The 19,206-nt window shown below is 40.3% G+C and overlaps 1 protein-coding gene and 1 long non-coding RNA gene across 4 annotated transcripts in view; one reads left to right on the forward strand and one right to left on the reverse strand.

Moving 5' to 3' along the window:
• The window catches only part of LOC138761154 (uncharacterized protein KIAA1671-like), a 245,816-nt gene extending 228,930 nt beyond the window's left edge, over positions 1 to 16,886 (forward strand). The window contains exons 10-12 of the mRNA XM_069932843.1: positions 11,667 to 11,785; positions 12,409 to 12,488; positions 14,717 to 16,886. Coding sequence (XP_069788944.1) covers positions 11,667 to 11,785; positions 12,409 to 12,488; positions 14,717 to 14,724 — 207 coding nt within the window. The 3' untranslated portion in view covers positions 14,725 to 16,886. The remainder of the gene's footprint in view (positions 1 to 11,666; positions 11,786 to 12,408; positions 12,489 to 14,716) is intronic.
• The window catches only part of LOC138761161 (uncharacterized), a 149,172-nt gene that overhangs the window by 22,790 nt on the left and 107,176 nt on the right, over positions 1 to 19,206 (reverse strand). For 2 of the 3 annotated variants that reach the window (XR_011356147.1, XR_011356148.1), the window contains 3 exons: positions 18,896 to 18,976; positions 14,984 to 15,146; positions 13,914 to 14,005 (listed from right to left, as the gene is read on the reverse strand). This is a non-coding gene — a long non-coding RNA (uncharacterized lncRNA). Of the gene's footprint in view, positions 1 to 10,690; positions 10,801 to 13,913; positions 14,006 to 14,983; positions 15,147 to 18,895; positions 18,977 to 19,206 lie in introns of those variants that run through there. The other variant, XR_011356149.1, reaches the window with a different exon arrangement.

A 19,206-nucleotide genomic window follows, 5' to 3' on the forward strand; every position in this document is an offset into this window, starting at 1 on the left:
AAAGTATTAAAAATACGGTTAGAAAGCTCAAAACCAGAATTTTAGCAACAAAAATGGATATAACTAGTGCTAAATGGCCAAGGCAATCAAAAGCAAAAACTGAACAATCAGCAGGTCAGCCAGGAACATTGAGTGGAAGCCTGATGATGATCGACTCAGAAGGGGCCTTGGGACCAGCTGAATCCAGCAGAGCTGGGGGTTGGGGTTGGCCCAAGATATTACCAGCATCCTGAACAGAACTGAAATTTTATGCACTCATTTCACGAGTGTAGAATCAGCAATGAGAGACCTATCAGAAAAGGTAACGGAAATCACAGAAGTTATGGAAAACTTAATGGAACGAATAACTCATTCAGAGGCTAAGCTGGTCAAAACAAAAGACAGGCTAAAGGCACTGGAAGAAAAAGCAAAAACATGGGACACAGAAAAAAAGGAGTGATGGACAATATCAATCACATGGAAAATTTCAACAGATGTAACAATGTAAGAATCATTGGACTGGGAGAAGGAAAAGACATGGTGAGTTTCTTTGAAACCTGGATCTCACAAATGCTGGGACAAAATAAGTCAAATGCAAAGCTACAAGATGAAAGAGGTAAAACACAGGATTCTGTTGACACTGTGGTTAAGTGAAAAAACACACAAATGCTGGAGAAACTCACTAGATAAAGGCACTGTTTGACCTTCATCTAGCAACGGTAAAGATACATCACCAACGTTTCAGGCTTCAGCCCTTCATCAGGGTGTTCCTTGCCACTTTCCTTGATGAAGGGCTCAAGCCCAAAGCATTGGTGATGTTTGTGTTTTTTTTTACAAGTTGAAAGGGCTCACTGAACCCTCGGACCCAGAAGAACCGGCAAACAGTGACCATGACCTGTGCTGGTAAGACTTTAAGTTACCAGGGGAGAGAGATGCGATCCATTAGTGGTGGACAATGCAAAAGTAATGTTTTGCCAGGACTTTAGCCCAGCCTTGGTCAAACAAAGAAAGGAATTTGATGAGGTAAAGAGAACATTACAAAATAAAAATTAAAAAAAATAATTCAATGATTGACTCACCAAGATTAAGGGTGGATGTCTCAGAAGGTTATCGACAAATTTTCAAGAATAAAGAAGTGGAATAATTTTTAAGAAAGTTATGAAAAGATTAATGTCACTAGCTGAAAGGACTGAAAAAAAACATTTCAAAATGGGACTAACTGAAAGACATTTTTTTATTTATATTAATAGTTCTGAACAGTATTGTTTTCACTGTTAAAAGAAAAACCATTGTGGTTTATGTGGAGACCTCTGAAAAGATAGAAAGGTGGGAACTATAATTTGGGGGGGGAAGAGATGGCACTGGGAAAGGAACAGTTTTCAAAGATGATGCTCAAGGGAGGGTTTTTTCTTTTTCGGCAGTAGGAAGACAAAATATATTAGTTGGAGGATACTTCAATTTCTGCTTGGACACAATACTAGATATGAAAGATCTAAATCTTATTGATGTATGGAGGCAATTAAATCCAAGAGAGTGAGAGACTACTCTTTTTACTCAAGGGTGCACGACTCACATACAAGGATCAACTTATTTTTAATGTCTGCCTAGTTAAAAAGTAGAGTCATAAAAACAGAATACTTAGCGAAGCTTCTATCAGACCTCTCATGACAAACATTAACTATAGCAATAATGGAAAAGCAAAAGAATGTATACAGATGGTGTCTCAATACTAAATTGCGTAAAAGAACACACTTCTGTGAATCTATAAAAAAAATAGTTTCTGAAAAAAATCTGCCATCTACTAACAATAATTTTCTGATATGGGCCAAATTATATCCTCTACAAAGAATCTTAAGAGGGAACATATGGCAGAAATAAACAGTTTGGCAATAGAAAAAAAAATCAAAGAACAGGACTACAAGAAGAATACAGACTACTGGAGAATAAAAACATACAAACATATAGGACAGAAAAAGCTATATTAAACACTAAACAACAATACTATTAGTTGGCAGATTAAAACAGAGGAGTCATCAAGAATGATACATGCTATAAAGACAGATACCCTAGAATATAAGAAAAAAGAAATTAATGACATTCTTAGACAATATTACACAAAATTATACAAATCAGAATGACTAGGAGATGAGAATGAAATAGAAGAATTTTTGTTGAATGTCAAACTTCCAAAGCTAGAGAGTGAAAGGATAGAATTAGATACTCCCTTCACAAGGAAATAAGTCAGAAAGGCCCTTGGCACCCTATAGGCTAATAAATCATCAGGGAAGGATGGATTCTACTGTTAATGGTTGTCCTAGACCAAGCTCAGACCCTCCCAGAATCATTCTCAACGCGATAATTACAGTGTTACCAAAAAAGAATAGGGACCAACTAAAAACTTCATCATACAGACCAATATCCCTATTAAATGCTGATCAGTTGCAAAAACTAATCAAACAGGGTTTTTTAAAAGGAGGCATTCCTCAAATAGTCTAGGAAGATTATTTAATATAATACACATGGGAAAATCAGAACAAAATCCAAGTATTGCAGTCTCCCTAAATGCAGAAAAAGCATTTGACCATTTGGAATGATCCTCTTTATTTAAAACACTGGAAAATTTTGGTATAAATTGGATAAAACTATACTATAAATTGCAAGTAGGTCAAGCAGACAGGGATGCCCCCTGTTCCCAGAGCTTTTTACTTTAGTGACTGAACAGGGAGAGATGGTAAGAAGGGATCTGGACATAAAGGGCTTCAAAGTCAGGCAAGAAGAACACAAAATCCATCTATTTGCCGATGATGTGCTATTGCACCTATCAGGAGCAGCTAAATATTTTGAAAAATTTCAAGGAATACTAGAAAAATATCAGACTACAAAATAAATATGGATAAAAGTGATATAATGCCATTATCAAATTTTGAATATGAAAGATACCATTAACAAAATAAATTTCAATGTAAGACAGATAGAATAAAATATCTTGGAATAGCAACTGACAATAACTTGAAAAATATGTACAAACTAAATTATGTTCCTCTTTTTTGGGAAGATAGAAAGAGAACTGCAGAAATGGAGAGACTTACCAATTAATTTGGTGGGAAGGGTTAACTGCGTCAAAATGAAAGTGATGCCAAAACTGCTGTAACTTTTTCCAATCGCTGCTTACTCCGTTACCTAAAAACTTTTTTTAAGCTACTAAACAACCATATTAGACAGTTCCTATGGAAATAATAAGATATCAAGAATTGACTTCCAGATTTCAAAAATTATTACCTAGCTGCATAAGCTAGATTTCTCACTGCTGCCTTCACTGAAGACAACAACCCAAATTGGGTTCAATTAGAAAGGGGGAGGGGGAAGCAAAGGACTTTATCTATAAATGGAGTGTCAAATCAATAAAGAAAAAGATGGATAACCCCATGTTAATACATATGATTAGAACGTGGCAAGAAATTAAGGAATGTATATGGAAAACAAGTAAGGATATCAATAAAAGCAGCACCATTGTGTAAAAATGTGTTATTGCCTATGAACATGGGCAATAGAATATTAAATTTGTGGTGTGACAAAGGTATAAGATATATTAAGGACTGTTACAGAGAAGGAACTCTTGTCCTTTGAACAATTAAAACAGAAATACAGAGTGGCCAATGGGACCACCTTCTGTTTTCTCCAGCTTAGATTGTCCTTCTGAGGAAGATGGGGACCAATGTTGACCCCACCTGAAATTGGTGAAACTGAATGAACAGTCTGGATAGGGAATACTCCTTGTGAAGGGAGTATCTAATTCTATCCTTTCACTCTCTAGCTTTGGAAGTTTGACTTTCAACAAAAATTCTTCTATTTCATTCTCATCTCCTAGTCATTCTGATTTGTATAAATTTATTAGAAAAATGTTGTATGCTCTCCAGAGCAAAAGTGCAAAACCAGGGTTGCAGAGGTCAAGGGAGAGATGGGAGTCAGACTTGGGTGAGGTGATTTCAGAGAGAAGCTGTTCAGATTGGTGTAAGGACAGCATGACTTCAATTATAAATGCAAGATATAGATGGGTTCAGTATAAATTTTTTTTCACCAATTATATCTTACCCCAGAAAAGTTAAACAGATCAAAAGCCGAAATTTCAGAGATGTGTTTCAGATGTGGGACTGAGACAGGAAGTTTTCTTCATGCCACATGGTCGTGCGTGAAGGTGAGGCCATTTTGGCAAGAAAATGCATAAAGATTAACCTGTATAACAGGACGAGTCTTCACGGGCGACCCAGAGCTACATCTATTAGGCAATTTTCATGGAAATAATCAATAAATTGACGAAATATCAAATCTCATTTATAAAAATAGCATTGGTGGTAGCGAAAAAAGTATCATGATCACTTGCAAGTCCAACTCCCCACTACTTAAAGAACGATGGACTGCAGAAATGAACAGCTGTATATCTATGGAAAAAAACCATATAAAGAACAAATGTTATACTTTGTAAAGGTCTGGCAGCCATACCTGGACCACATAGGGGCCCATATACAGTAATAAAAAGGAACAAAAAAGGTTATAAAAATAACTATTAAACATACAAAAATTAATTTTTGCAATTGAACTCTTTCTTTCTTTGGCTTGGCTTCGCGGATGAAGATTTATGGAGGGGTAATGTCCACGTCAGCTGCAGGCTCGTTTGTGGCTGACAAGTCCGATGCGGGACAGTCAGACACGGTTGCAGGGGAAAATTGGTTGGTTGGGGTTGGGTGTTGGGTTTTTCCTCCTTTGTCTTTTGTCAGTGAGGTGGGCTCTGCGGTCTTCTTCAAAGGAGGTTGCTACCCGCCGTACTGTGAGGCGCCAAGATGCACGGATTTAGGCGATATCAGCCCACTGGCGGTGGTCAATGTGGCAGGCACCAAGAGATTTCTTTAGGCAGTCCTTGTACCTCTTCTTTGGTGCACCTCTGTCATGGTGGCCAGTGGAGAGCTCGCCATATAACACGATCTTGGGAAGGCGATGGTCCTCCATTCTGGAGACGTGACCTACCCAGCGCAGTTGGATCTTCAGCAGCGTGGATTCGATGCTGTCGGCCTCTGCCATCTCGAGTACTTCGACGTTAAGGATGAAGTCGCTCCAATGAATGTTGAGGATGGAGCGGAGACAAATCAGGTGGAAGTGTTCTAGGAGCCATAGGTGATGCCGGTAGAGGACCCATGATTCGGAGCCGAACAGGAGTGTGGGTATGACAGCGGCTCTGTATACGCTAATCTTTGTGAGGTTTTTAAGTTGGTTGTTTTTCCAGACTCTTTTGTGTAGTCTTCCAAAGGCGCTATTTGCCTTGGTGAGTCTGTTGTCTATCTCGTTGTCGATCCTTGTATCCAATGAAACGGTGCAGCCGAGATAGGTAAACTGGTTGACCGTTTTGAGTTTTGTGTGCCCGATGGAGATGTGGGGGGTGCTGGTAGTCATGGTGGGAAGCTGGCTGATGGCGGACCTCAGTTTTCTTCAGGCTGACATCCAGGCCAAACATTTTGGCAGTTTCCGCAAAACACGACATCAAACGCTGAAGAGCTGGCTCTGAATGGGCAACTAAAGCGGCATCGTCTGCAAAGAGTAGTTCACAGACAAGTTGCTCTTGTGTCTTGGTGTGAGCTTGCAGGCGCCTCAGATTGAAGAGACTGCCATCCGTGCAGTACCGGATGTAAACAACGTCTTCATTGTTGAGGTCTTTCATGGCTTGTTTCAGCATCATGCTGAAGAAGATTGAAAAGAGGGTTGGTGCGAGAACGCAGTCTTGCTTCACGCCATTGTTAATGGAGAAGGGTTCAGAGAGCTCATTGCTGTATCTGACCCGACCTTGTTGGTTTTCGTGCAGTTGGATAACCATGTTGAGGAACTTTGGGGGGCATCTGAGGCGCTCTAGTACTTGCCAAAGCCCTTTCCTGCTCACGGTGTCGAAGGCTGTGGTGAGGTCAACAAAGATGATGTAGAGTCCTTTGTTTTGTTCTCTGCACTTTTCTTGGAGCTGTCTGAGGACAAAGACCATGTCAGTAGTTCCTCTGTTTGCGCGTAAGCCACACTGTGATTCTGGGAGAACATTCTCGACGACACTAGGTATTATTCTATTTAGGAGAATCCTAGTGAAGATTTTGCCTGCAATGGAGAACAGCGTGATTCCCCTGTAGTTTGAGCAGTCTGATTTCTTGCCTTGGTCCCAGCAGAGCTTGAAAAACTCATGCAGTTTGGCATGCAGAGTTTTGCCGCCAGCCTTCCAGACCTCTGGGGGGATTCCATCCATACCTGCTGCTTTGCCACTTTTCAGTTGTTCAATTGCCTTATATGTCTCTTTCCGGGTGAGGACCTCATCCAGCTCTAGCCTTAGGGGCTGTTGAGGGAGCTGGAGCAGGGCAAATTCTTGGACTGAGCAGTTGGCACTGAAAAGAGATTGGAAGTGTTCTGACCATCGGTTGAGGATGGAGATCTTGTCGCTGAGGAGGACTTTGCCGTCTGAGCTGCGCAGCGGGCTTTGGACTTGGGGTGAGGGGCCGTACACAGCCTTTAGAGTCTCGTAAAAACCCCTGAAGTCGCTAAAGTCTGCGCTGAGCTGGGTTCGTTTGGCGAGGCTGGTCCACCACTCATTTTGGATCTCCCGGAGTTTGCGCTGAAGATGGCTGCATGCGCGACGGAAGGCTTGTTTCTTCTTTGGCCAGGATGGCTTTGCAAGGTGAGCCTGGTTGGCAGCTCGCTTCTTTGCCAGCAGCTCCTGGATTTCCTGGTTGTTTTCGTTGAACCAGTCCTTGTTTTTCCAGGAGGAGAAGCCCAGTACCTCTTCAGTGGATTGCAGTATGGTAGTCTTCAGCTGATCCCAGAGGGTTTCAGGGGACGAGTCCATGAGGCGGATTGCATCCTCGAGCTTTGCTTTGAGGTTTGCCTGAAAGTTTCCTCTCACTTCATCTGACTGTAGGTTTCCAACATTGAACCTCTTTCTGGGGGCTTTACTGTTCCTGGACTTTGAAGTGAAGGATGAGCTTGCAGCGAACCAGCCGGTGGTCACTGTGGCATTCTGCGCTGGGCATGACCCTGGTGTAGAGCACATCTCATTTGTCTCTTTCTCGCACCAGGACGTAGTCCAGGAGGTGCCAGTGTTTGGATCGGGGATGCATCCAGGTAGTCTTCAGGCTGTCCCTCTGCTGAAAAAGGGTGTTTGTAATGACAAGCCGCTGTTCTGCGCAGAGCTCCAACAGGAGGCGCCCGTTGTCGTTGCACTTGCCGACACCATGCTTGCCCAAGAATCCTGGCCAGGTTTCTGAGTCTTTGCCGATGCGAGCATTGAAGTCACCAAGGATAACAACCTTGTCGGCTGTTGGGGTGCGTTGAATGAGGTTGCGCAGATCAGTGTAGAACTTGTCCTTTTCTGCTTGTTCCGCCTGGAGGGTTGGAGCATAGACACTGATGAGGGTGATGCGACGCTTGTTTTGAAGGGGGAGTCGCATGGACATGATCCGGTCCGAGTGGCCTGTCGGGAGGTTTTCGAGTTTGGAGGCAATGGAGTTCTTGACCATGAAGCCTACACCAGATAGGCGTCGTTTATCCATAGGCTTGCCAGACCAGTAGAGTGTGTAGCCCGCGCCGCGTTCTTGGAGGCTGCCTACATCTGCAAGGCGGACTTCACTGAGAGCGGCTATGTCGATGTCAAGTCTGATGAGTTCATATGCGATGAGGGCAGACCGACGTTCAGGTTGGTGGGTGTCAGCCTTGTCTTGCATGGTTTTGATGTTCCAGCATGCTAGCTTGAGTTTGTGAGCATCTTTTGAGGGGGAGGACGTGGACATGACCTTGGGCCTGTGCAAAGGAGCTTTTAGGTGGAGTGCAGTGTGCGCAGTACTGGCCCCACCCTTTACACCCATGGTTCGTGTGCCGTGGCCAAGCAAGCTGGGACGTGGAAGCGAAGTCCTTGGGTCGTAGTTTTTATATCGGAGTGGCCTTCTCCTATGCAGGTTTCTTACCCGGGCTGGAGGGGCCTGCCTCCCCTCCTAGGTCGGACCATACTGCCCGGACTGGGGCCGGGGCCGCCGCCTCCTTCTTTCTGCCCGGACCGGGGCCTCCGCCTGCTTTGCTCTGCCGAGGCCGGGGCCACCGCCTCCCCCTCGCTTCTGTCCGGACCGGGGCCTCTGCCTGCCTCACTCTACAGAGGCCGGGGTCACCGCTTCTGCTCGGACCGGGGCCTCCGCCTCCCCCTCGCTTCTGCCCAGGCCGGGGCCGCTGCCTCCTCCTCGCTTCTGCCCGGACCGGGGCCTCCGCCTGCCTCACTCGACCGAGGCCGGGGCCGCCGCCTCCCCCTCGCTTCTGCCTGGACCGGGGCCTCCGCCTGCCTCACCCTCGCTTCTGCCCGGACCGGGGCCTCCGCCTGCCTCACTCGACCGAGGCTGGGGCCGCCGCCCCCCCCTCGCTTCTGCCCGGACCGGGGCCGCCGCTGCCTACCCTCTGCCCGGACAAGGTCAGGGTTAAACCCAAGCTGTAAGGCAGTGGTTCATGACACAAGATCCAAACCAATGGCTTCCTCCTACATGGATTAATGGGTTGCCATTGTGAGGCCCCGGCCTCGGTCGAGTGAGGCAGGCGGAGGCCCCGGTCCGGGCAGAAAAAAAAAATTGAACTCTATATATTTAAAATATATGTAAGCTCTGACAGTGAACGGATCTGTATGTATGGAGGGAGGTGGGGGAGGGCAGGAGGGTCTGTTTTGTTGTTATTTGTGTGTTTGTAAGAAAAAGTTTAAAATATTGTTATGTATATTTTTTTTTAATTTGGAAGTTTGTGTTTTGTTTGATTTATTTGGTTAGAAATGTTTTTAAAACCACTAACAGAGATTAAACAAGTGAAGTCAAACAATTGACATCCTTTTTTTCCAGCTTTTTTTATGGTGGTGCGTCCAATAGTTAAACCTGAACCTGCAGCCACACTTATTTTAAACCAAATATAATTCCTCAGGTGACTTGTGTCTCCTTGTTTCAATTTACTGAAACCATGAACTTGAAGTTTTTCCTTCATCTGATTATAAGATACAAACTTCTCTGCTTCAAAATAATCTTCAACTTTTGATTCCATATCTTCAAAAACTGATTATTGTCAGTAAAAGGCATTTTTGCTTAAATCTTTCCTTTTCCACCTATCTCATAATCAATTTTATTCCATATTTCAATTAAATGCTTCAATATTGGTTGGTTATAAATAAATTCTGACATAAATTTCTCATCAATTTTATCTAACTCTATATTTGCCTAAATTGAATGTTTATTTAAATCAAACATTCCATTAATAAATCTCAAATGTGCAGCTTTATAATAATTCTGAAAATGTGGAAGTTGTAAACCACCTAATTCAAATTTCCAAGTTAATTTCTCCAAAGATACCCTATTTATTTTCCCTTTCCATAAAAATTTCCTTATAATTTTAATAAGATCTTTTAAAAAATATATATATATCGAGGTATTGAACAAGGAATACATTGAAAAAAAATATTGAATCCTTGGAAAACCAGTTCACTCTACCTATTAAAGTAATAGGTAAGTCATTCCATCTATTTAAATCATCTTTCATTTTATTATATAATTATATGTAATTTAACTTATAAAAATTATCTAAATTACTATCAATTCTAATACCTAAATATTTAATTGGATTTTGAATCCACTTAAATTGTTTACATGTTCCTAGTAATATCTTTTTTTCCTATCATCAGGTAAAAACCTTTTTATTGGAAAAATTAGGCCACAGTTTAAAATTACCCAGACAATCTGCTTTGGAATTATTCTTCTTTGGCTTGGCTTCGCGGACGAAGATTTATGGAGGGGGTAAAAAGTCCACGTCAGCTGCAGGCTCGTTTGTGGCTGACAAGTCCGATGCGGGACAGGCAGACACGATTGCAGCGGTTGCAGGGGAAAATTGGTTGGTTGGGGTTGGGTGTTGGGTTTTTCCTCCTTTGCCTTTTGTCAGTGAGGTGGGCTCTGCGGTCTTCTTCAAAGGAGGTTGCTGCCCGCCAAACTGTGAGGCGCCAAGATGCACGGTTTGAGGCGTTATCAGCCCACTGGCGGTGGTCAATGTGGCAGGCACCAAGAGATTTCTTTAGGCAGTCCTTGTACCTTTTCTTTGGTGCACCTCTGTCACGGTGGCCAGTGGAGAGCTCGCCATATAACACGATCTTGGGAAGGCGATGGTCCTCCATTCTGGAGACGTGACCCATCCAGCGCAGCTGGATCTTCAGCAGCGTGGACTCGATGCTGTCGACCTCTGCCATCTCGAGTACTTCGACGTTAGGGATGTAAGCGCTCCAATGGATGTTGAGGATGGAGCGGAGACAACGCTGGTGGAAGCGTTCTAGGAGCCGTAGGTGGTGCCGGTAGAGGACCCATGATTCGGAGCTGAACAGGAGTGTGGGTATGACAACGGCTCTGTATACGCTTATCTTTGTGAGGTTTTTCAGTTGGTTGTTTTTCCAGACTCTTTTGTGTAGTCTTCCAAAGGCGCTATTTGCCTTGGCGAGTCTGTTGTCTATCTCATTGTCGATCCTTGCATCTGATGAAATGGTGCAGCCGAGATAGGTAAACTGGTTGACCGTTTTGAGTTTTGTGTGCCCGATGGAGATGTGGGGGGGCTGGTAGTCATGGTGGGGAGCTGGCTGATGGAGGACCTCAGTTTTCTTCAGGCTGACTTCCAGGCCAAACATTTTGGCAGTTTCCGCAAAGCAGGACGTCAAGCGCTGAAGAGCTGGCTCTGAATGGGCAACTAAAGCGGCATCGTCTGCAAAGAGTAGTTCACGGACAAGTTTCTCTTGTGTCTTACTTACTAAAGAAGAAACAAATAAGTTTATTTCTGAAATGTATAAGTTGTGGCAAAATAAAATGTCTAAGTCAAATGTTTATAAATCAAGATTAAAATGGGAATCTGTCTTAAATAGGAGAAATTTATGTAATGATAGTATGACTAAGGTAATGTAAGATATAAATTAGTACAATATAATTTTCTACATCAACTATATTTAACCCCTCAAAATTAAAGAAATTTAATTTAATTTCCTCGAATTTGTCTTTTAGATGTGGTGAAGAGATAGGTACTTTTTTTCATTCGATTTGGATATGCTCTAAGGTTAAGGCTTTTTGGATACAAGTTAAATTATTTTTGGAAAAAGTATTAAAAATGAGTCTTTTGTTTGATCCAATGCTGTTTTTATTAGGGTGGCATTAAGCCAATTGCTTTGGGATTAAGATTGACTATGTATCAAATTGAATTTCTACACTTAGCTTTGGCTAAGAATGGAAAGATGGCATACTGAAATGAAATGAAATGAAATCTTGTATTCTTCTTGAAAAGATAACATATAATTTGAGAGATAAGTACCATTTTTTTGTAAAAGTATGGAGCCTATACTTGAAAATTCTTGGTTTGAAGATTTAATCTTTCAATCCGTTCCGGTGTGGTGTCTCAATTTTCACTGCTAAATAGTTGTATGTTTTTTAAATGATGGTCTTCTTTGTAGGTGGAAAGGAGAAGGAGGTTGGGGGTTTATTTAATTATATACTCTCAGTATGAATAAATATTATAATTGATATTACACGATTTAAAAATTATAAATAAAGTATTCAAAAAAAAGTTACTGAAGCCATTGCCACGACAGCTGCATCTATTATTCTAGTCTTGTTTCCCACGCCCAGGCCAGTCTGCGGAGAACTCGACCAGAAAGTGAAGTTATGAATGAATTGAATTCCAAATCTTCCAAGCCTCCATCTCAGCAAGATGTCAAAGTTCTGTCACCGACAAATGGCAAAGAAGGGTGAGCAAAGATTTTTTTCAGCCTATGCGGTGTCTCATTAGTTTCCTTAAAACTAAAAATCAAAGGGATCTAAAAATACCAATAAATGTATTACTGAATATTGTTTCAGAGGTCAAATTAACCTAAATGTACAGCGCCTCCCCCAATGATCCAAGGGACACTGTACTCCTTCCCCAGTGACCTCAATGTCACTATACAACTCCCTCAGAGACTCCAGGGTCACCGTACACCTCCTCTGGAGTCACCATAGACATTGGGACATTGATCACCTCACCCAGTGACATCGGGGGCACCGTGCGTTATCCCCAGTGGTCCTGAAGACAGAATACACTTTCCCCAGTGACCCTGGGTTCAGAAGCCTTAAGGGAGATTTGTTTCCAAGCATCTCTCAAAACCTTTTTGCAAGCATTATTTCATGAAATCATCTTGGGACTCATTCGTGCTCCTGCTGCCTACTGGTTACTCATACCATCTTGACTTGTCTCCCTGACAGATTGGGATTGGTCCTATTAAGATACTCAGTTTAGGAAGAAAATGTACTGACATTTCACACTTTCAGCCTCTTTTGCTCTCAAACCTGGGTCATTGTAATGACTTGTTGCTATTTTCATTTCTTCCTTTAGGTCTGAAATAACAACTCCTCCATGGTTACAGGAAATAAAGTTAAGGAAAAGATTTAGTCAGTTTCAGCCTTGTTCTGAAGGTAGGTAAGACCTATGATTGTAAACCTGTCACTTCCTGCTCTGGTCCAAGATAAATTCCCTGTATAGTCTTACACATTTAAGTACAATTTAGAAGAATGTTTGTTATTCTATAAGACTTGGGGTTGATCTCAGAAATCAAGTAATTTATATTTTCAGAATGTTAAATTACCATATTTGATGGCATCTAGGACCCCTCCCCCCTTTTTCCTCCAAAAAATCACCTCAAAAACCACATTAGGGTTAGGGTTATATGCAAAGGTAACTCTTTGGTGCCACCATTTTGCAAGATGGTAACAGGAGGAAAGTGCTCTAACTACTCACCTGTGCTTTCCAGAGTTGCTGTTGCTCTCTCCCACAGTGCTTTGAGGGGAGCACTGGGCCTTGATGAACTGTCATAGAAAACATAGAAGATAGGAGCAGGAGTAGGTCATTCGACCCTTCGAGCCTGCTCCGCCATTCAACGAGATCATGGCTGATCTTAAAGTTCAGCACCCCGTCCCCGCCTTCTCTCCGTGACCTTTAATACCCTTAAACTGAAGAAATAGATCTAATTCCCTCTTAAATAGATTTAATGAACCTGCCTCTACTGCCCTCTGTGGCAATGAATTCCACAGATTCACCACCCTCTAGGTCAAGAAATTCCTCCTCATCTCGGTCCTAAATGGTTTGGCTATTATCCTCAAACCATGGCCTCGGGTTCTGGATTTTCCCATCATTGGAAACATCCCATCTGCATCCATTCTGTCCAGTCCTGCCAGAATTTTATAGGTCTCTATGAGATCCCCTCTCAATCTTCTAAACTCCAGCGAGCTCAATCCCAATTTGCGCAATCTTTCCTCATAAGTCATTCCTGCCATTCCAGGTATCAGCCTGGTGAATCGCCTCTGCCCTCCCTCCATTGCAAGAACATCCTTCCTTAGATAAGGTGACCAAGGCCCTGTACAGCTGCAGTAAGATATCCTTGTTCCTATACTCAAACCCTCTTGATATGAAGGCCAACATACCATTTGCCTTTTTAACCGCCTGCTGTACCTGCATGCTCGCCTTCAGAGACTGGTGTACAAGTACCCCTAGGTCTCTCTGCACTTCCCCATCTCTTAATCTATTGCCATTCAAATAGTAATCTGCCCTCCGGTTTGTATTACCAAAGTGGATAATGAAACTTGGGAGGGAGGGAGAGATCAAAAAATGTCAATTTGAAAATCTGGTATGCATGGCCAAATTAGATATCAGAGTTATGCTGATGGAATATACATAACCTATTACTCAGCATTAACTGGAATGGATTTACAGGGATAATAACTTTCTGTTGCCAAGTCTTGCAATATTTCCCCATGGCAAATCACCTGAAGGTTTGAAGTGTTGTGATGGTATTATTAATTAAGTAGAACAGAATTTAAAAAAAAATCTTATAATGTATATACCTATAGAGGGACAGCCTCATTCATTTCCCATTGTTGATCTTCTTCATGCTAACTTGAAGATAATCCTTGGTTAAGACAAGTGTACATAATCCCTATGTAAATAAGCAGAATGTTTTTAAATTGCATAAATCTCAAAGTCTTATATACTCAGAAAGAAATAATGTTGGAAATTATAATCTTCACATTTGCAATACAAGATTGGTTCAAAAACTGTACACCAAGACCACAGTTAATTGCACTGTGAAGAACTTGTTTCTGCCATTAGATTCTGATCTTAAGGTAGAGCCTTCCATCTAAATAAAGAGTATTTTCTGATATATACAAATCATCGCTTGGGGAACAGATGTTTCTATCGCTCCATGTGGTTCCTTGGTGCTCTCTTGCCTCCCCTGCCAACCAACCACTATCTTTGCACTTCCTGCTGCAGTAGATGTAAGATATCCCTCATCTTCCCCACCCCCTACCCTTTACCACCTTACTCATAAGAAAGGACCCAACCCAAAATTTTGACAGACTTTTTCTCCTGATTTGCTATGTCCTTCCAGCTTCTCTTTGCTCAAGAGTCCAGGATTTGCAGTTTCTTGTGTTCTTCAGACATTTCTATCTCTTTCTGTTGGTTAGCAAATTAGACTGGAGGCCTCAGCTGTGTGAAGAACAGGTAAGCTGGGTCCACTAGGAAACAAACCAGCAGTAAATGTCAACTTGAAAAACAAAGTTCATTTTGAATCATGGATTCATTGGAATGAATGTCTCAACTGAACAAGTTTTCTTTCCAATTCTGAAATATTTATTTTGTTTTACAGACCAATGAATGGCACCCAACAGAAAATTAAGTCCGATATAAGCCTTAACTGTCCACCAACTTAAAAAGAAACGTGCTGCTCTTGTTGCTTCCTGCCTTGCTACCTGCATGGTGCCTTCCCATAGTACTCTGTGAATAGGCTGCTTAAAGTTCATACATGAATCAGAATAATGTTCTATTTTGTCAGATACTAGGTTTCATTCCCTGGAACTCTGAAGAAATGTCACTTTAAAACAAATGACAAATAAAGAAAAAAAAATCTACTGACCGTGATCGAGCTGGTTGCTCTCCACAATGCTTCAGTTAAGTGAGGGGTAGTATTTGTGGAAGTTGGGAAGAGAAGAGAACATGATTCAGAAACTCTGTTGTAATGTGGTCCCTCATACCAGTATGGACAGATGACTGCTCCAGGAAATCCTTGAATAGTGCTCCTAATGCAAAGAGCAGACAAACTTATTGGAATGAAATTCATTACCACCACACCTGGATTTTCTTATGTGTATTTTGGTGTTAGAGAACTGCTGAAGCTTTGGTGCTAGCATTAACAAGAAAAACAAAGATTCTAAAAATCAATTCCTTGCTTAAAATTGTCAGTAATCATATTTCTCAATGTTATGTTGAGTTTCATTCACTGTATATTTTTATATTATTCATAATCCTAGTGGATTTCCCTGAATAGAGCATTATATTTGTTCATGGGGAAATTAAGTATTGAACCAACCCCTCTTACCTTGGAATTGATTTTTACAACTTTTTTCACTCCTCCTGAACTCCTGTGGAAAAGAACTAGCTCAGCCATTCTCAATTGGCACCATACACCCCCAACATTTGGTGAGGGGCACAGACTGAAATCATAAAATGTTTTTTATGTCATCGGTGGGAGAAGAAACCAACTAAACATGACTGCTTCACAGAGAAGGGCGCCATAGCCAAAAAAAAAAGGAGAGTGGCTGAGCTAAACAGTGCGTGTTTTCTGCTTTATAAGATGTAAACAGAAGATGAAAAGGTTTAAAGTAAGTGCGATTGACTAGTTTGCTTATAATTTTTACAAGATTCTCTGACCTTGGCAAAATCCATTTTTGACTCTGATTTAAGCACTCATTCAGTTTATGAAATTTTTGAAATATCTGCCAACTTGCCAGGTAGGAATATGCCTTGTATGAGAAAAGAATTATTACTTATTTTTATTATTTCTTTCCTTCAGATGCAGGAAGAATAGCAATAACCTGTTTAAAAACAGTAAATGCAAAAAGCGATGCAAATAATTGTTGGTTTTGTCGCATTTGTAAACAAGTAGTGAAAGTGGGGGAAAAAAAACAATTGAGGCTTGATAGTGTGGTTGAATGGAGGTTATAGCCCCTTGCCTAAACTTCCCATAGTAAACAGTGAATACCTTCAAGGCATTAGGTTGAAATATGAGCAACAGGGACACCAGGTGATGATTCAGAATTTCCACCATTTTTTAAATTGGAATTAATGTACTCAGAACTTGCAACCAAGTACCAAAAATGGCAAAAGTTAGGGAGGAATTTACTCTCAGCAAATGTTGCATACATTTTCTTCTCTAGAAAATCTAAAGTTAGGGTAGATAAATAAACTAGGTAAAATGCTAGAATTATCAGAGTTGCAACACAGTATGTCCTTTAATTACAGGCCTAGAGATAATAGTTCCATAACATTATAATATTATCAAAGAAAACAAGGGAGGAAGAACAGAACATGTCTTTGTCCACTGCCTTTTCTTTACCTGTGGGTAAATGCCACAACATTTATTGGATTGTACAATTGAATACATACATAACAGGTATAAGGGATTTCCTTTAGTCCATTTCATAATTAGATATTGCAAAGAACTTGCTACTGTATGTGATTAATAAATGTTTGGCAAGAAGGAAGTTGTTGATCCAGTGTAAAAGGGGTACCAGACCTCTGAAATATTCTTATCAGGATAAACTTTGTTAGCCCTTACCTTAACTGGGTCTGAGCCGAGCGTTTACATTACCACCCTTCTCAAAGAAATCTCTGGTTACTCCTACATCTGGTTAAGATCTTGGTTTTGTTTCTCAATGTTCAGAGAATGCACTGAAATGAGACTGAACTCCTAAGAGGAAGACTGGATGTTGTATATTTTTTATGTTGAAACATTCAGAATAAAGCTTTTTAGACTGTGATATGCCAGTGTTGCCGGTTATTTAACCATTTATCAATTTGAAGAGGACAAACCAGAAGACGAAACCTTACTTGGTAAACATTTCTGATCCTTGGCAATCTAACTATCAATTCTGCTTTTAACCACCTGACTGTCTTTTGGTTTGAATGAAGCTCTTAAAAATAAATTATGGTATTGTTTCATTTGCATTTATTGGTCCTTACCCCAAATAATTTGCTGAATCAAAGGAATTTTGGTTTGAAATGTTGCCTAATGGCACCAGAATCCATTTCTTTCTCATTAAATTATGTTTTTAACATTGTTTCTTTACTGAATAATATAGAATGCACAAAGAGTATTTTTTACAAAGCTGTACAGACCTTCATATGTAATAATTAGAAGTGTTTCCTGTGTGGTTTTGATTTACATTAGTTCAGGAGGTAATTGTTTCTTTTTAGATTGGCATTCAAGTAATTGTGTCTCTTCACCACTCTTTAAATCTTTATTCTGAATGTAAGTTGATGAGAATTATATATATAAAAAGTATATGGCATTTTATATTTTGAAGGAATGATAATGGAGAATGCAATATTTGTAATTACTTTTTTTCAGTTTTACAATCTGATAAATTCATGTTGTATATAAAAAAAGTCCTTTGGATGCTGAAGAAGTGTAGAGTTCCTTTCTCACCCCAGCAAATCTTACTGTTTCAACACATTCCACTCTTCAGTGTTAGGTACCATGTTTGGATTAAATTTGAATTCAGTCCTTGCATGCTTCATATTCCATTTTAATCGAGCCAAGTCTGATTGGTCTAAAAGTAAACCCAAAATGACTAACTCATGCATCGGTCCTAGTTGTCAAAGTATCTGTGTCAGCTCAACTACATGGAATTGTTCAGTATGCAGTTCTTTGAATTCTCACACTTAGGAGAGGCTCAGAGATAGTACTCAGAGGATGGGCAATTTTCTGCCAGACTTGACCAATACTGCTGTCATATTGACCTTTTGAGGCTATGTGTAACTCTGGATGAATCGATTTCACAAATTGGTGATGATTTAACTAGAACAAATGAGAGTTTAAATACAATATAAAAAATGAATCATTTATCTTGTACAGTGGTAGTCAACCTTGCTCTTATTTCTATTTGTCTTTCCTGAAAATCTAATGGTCCTCACCTGTCTACTTAATTTCTAATGAAACTTTTTTTTTCTCTGTGTGGGTTCATTTTTTATATAATACAATAATTTCTTTGCAAAGCATCTGAGACTGTAGCATTTCTTCATTACATATGTTATCATGGATCTGCGACCAGTAGGAAATATTTTGCACTATTTGCACTAAAATATCAAGTAGTAAATAGAATAACTTTGGATTTTTAAAACTTAATGGATTAACTATTAAAGAGATAAAACATTCTTTGTACAAAATCCAAAAAATCCAAATGTATAACAAACTAGACAATAGTAAATCAAAAGAGTGAGCAACATCAATCTGTTGAAAGTTAAATTGATTAGGACATTGGGAAGTTATGGTGAGAAATGCTGTTCATGGAGTTTTTAATCTTTAGTATTGGTAACATTTTTAAAATATATAATTAGAATCAGAATCAATGTTACAAGAGGAATTTTAAGTCTTATGCAGTTAGAATAAATGCTCAGTTGCCAAGTTAATATGAAGAGACTGCAGATGTTGGAAACGAGAGGAAAATACAGTCTGATGGAAGGAACTCGACAGGTCAAGCATCAACAGTGGGGAGCAAAAGAATTCTTCAAAGAGATTTTGCAGTGGAGTTTCCATGGTCTTCACTGAGGAGCAAAAGAATTGTTGACTTTTCAGAATAAAAATGCATATTGAGGAAGAATCAACATTAAATCTGAACAACTTGGAAAAAAATTGAGTAACACAAAGTGGTTTAATTTTTTTCTTTTGTCTTTTTTCTGGGCTATGGTTTTGCAGATATATTGTCCTTTAGTATCTTGTTCAAATGACTTCTCACATGAACATTGATCATGAAAGCAATACACTGACCTCTCAAACTCTTTAGTGGTACCTGCAATCGTCTTCGTCAGACTTCATTCACCTTTGCTGCTGGATTACATCACCAAGTACCTATTGGAAATTGAAACACTGATTACTCCCTCATCTGCTGAGGGGCTTAAGAGAGAACACAAATAATATTGATATTATTTAACTTTGTATGATCCAAAATCACAATAACATGATGTAATGAAGATAATTTCCTTGGAGCTCTGTGATTAAAAAAAAATTGATCATATTTGCATTCTATTCTTCCTCAAATTGAAAGGTGAACAATACAAATGAAGAGAACAAAGAATTTG

Source organism: Narcine bancroftii, chromosome 4 (assembly GCF_036971445.1).
Source record: "Narcine bancroftii isolate sNarBan1 chromosome 4, sNarBan1.hap1, whole genome shotgun sequence".
Classification (NCBI taxonomy): domain Eukaryota; kingdom Metazoa; phylum Chordata; class Chondrichthyes; order Torpediniformes; family Narcinidae; genus Narcine; species Narcine bancroftii.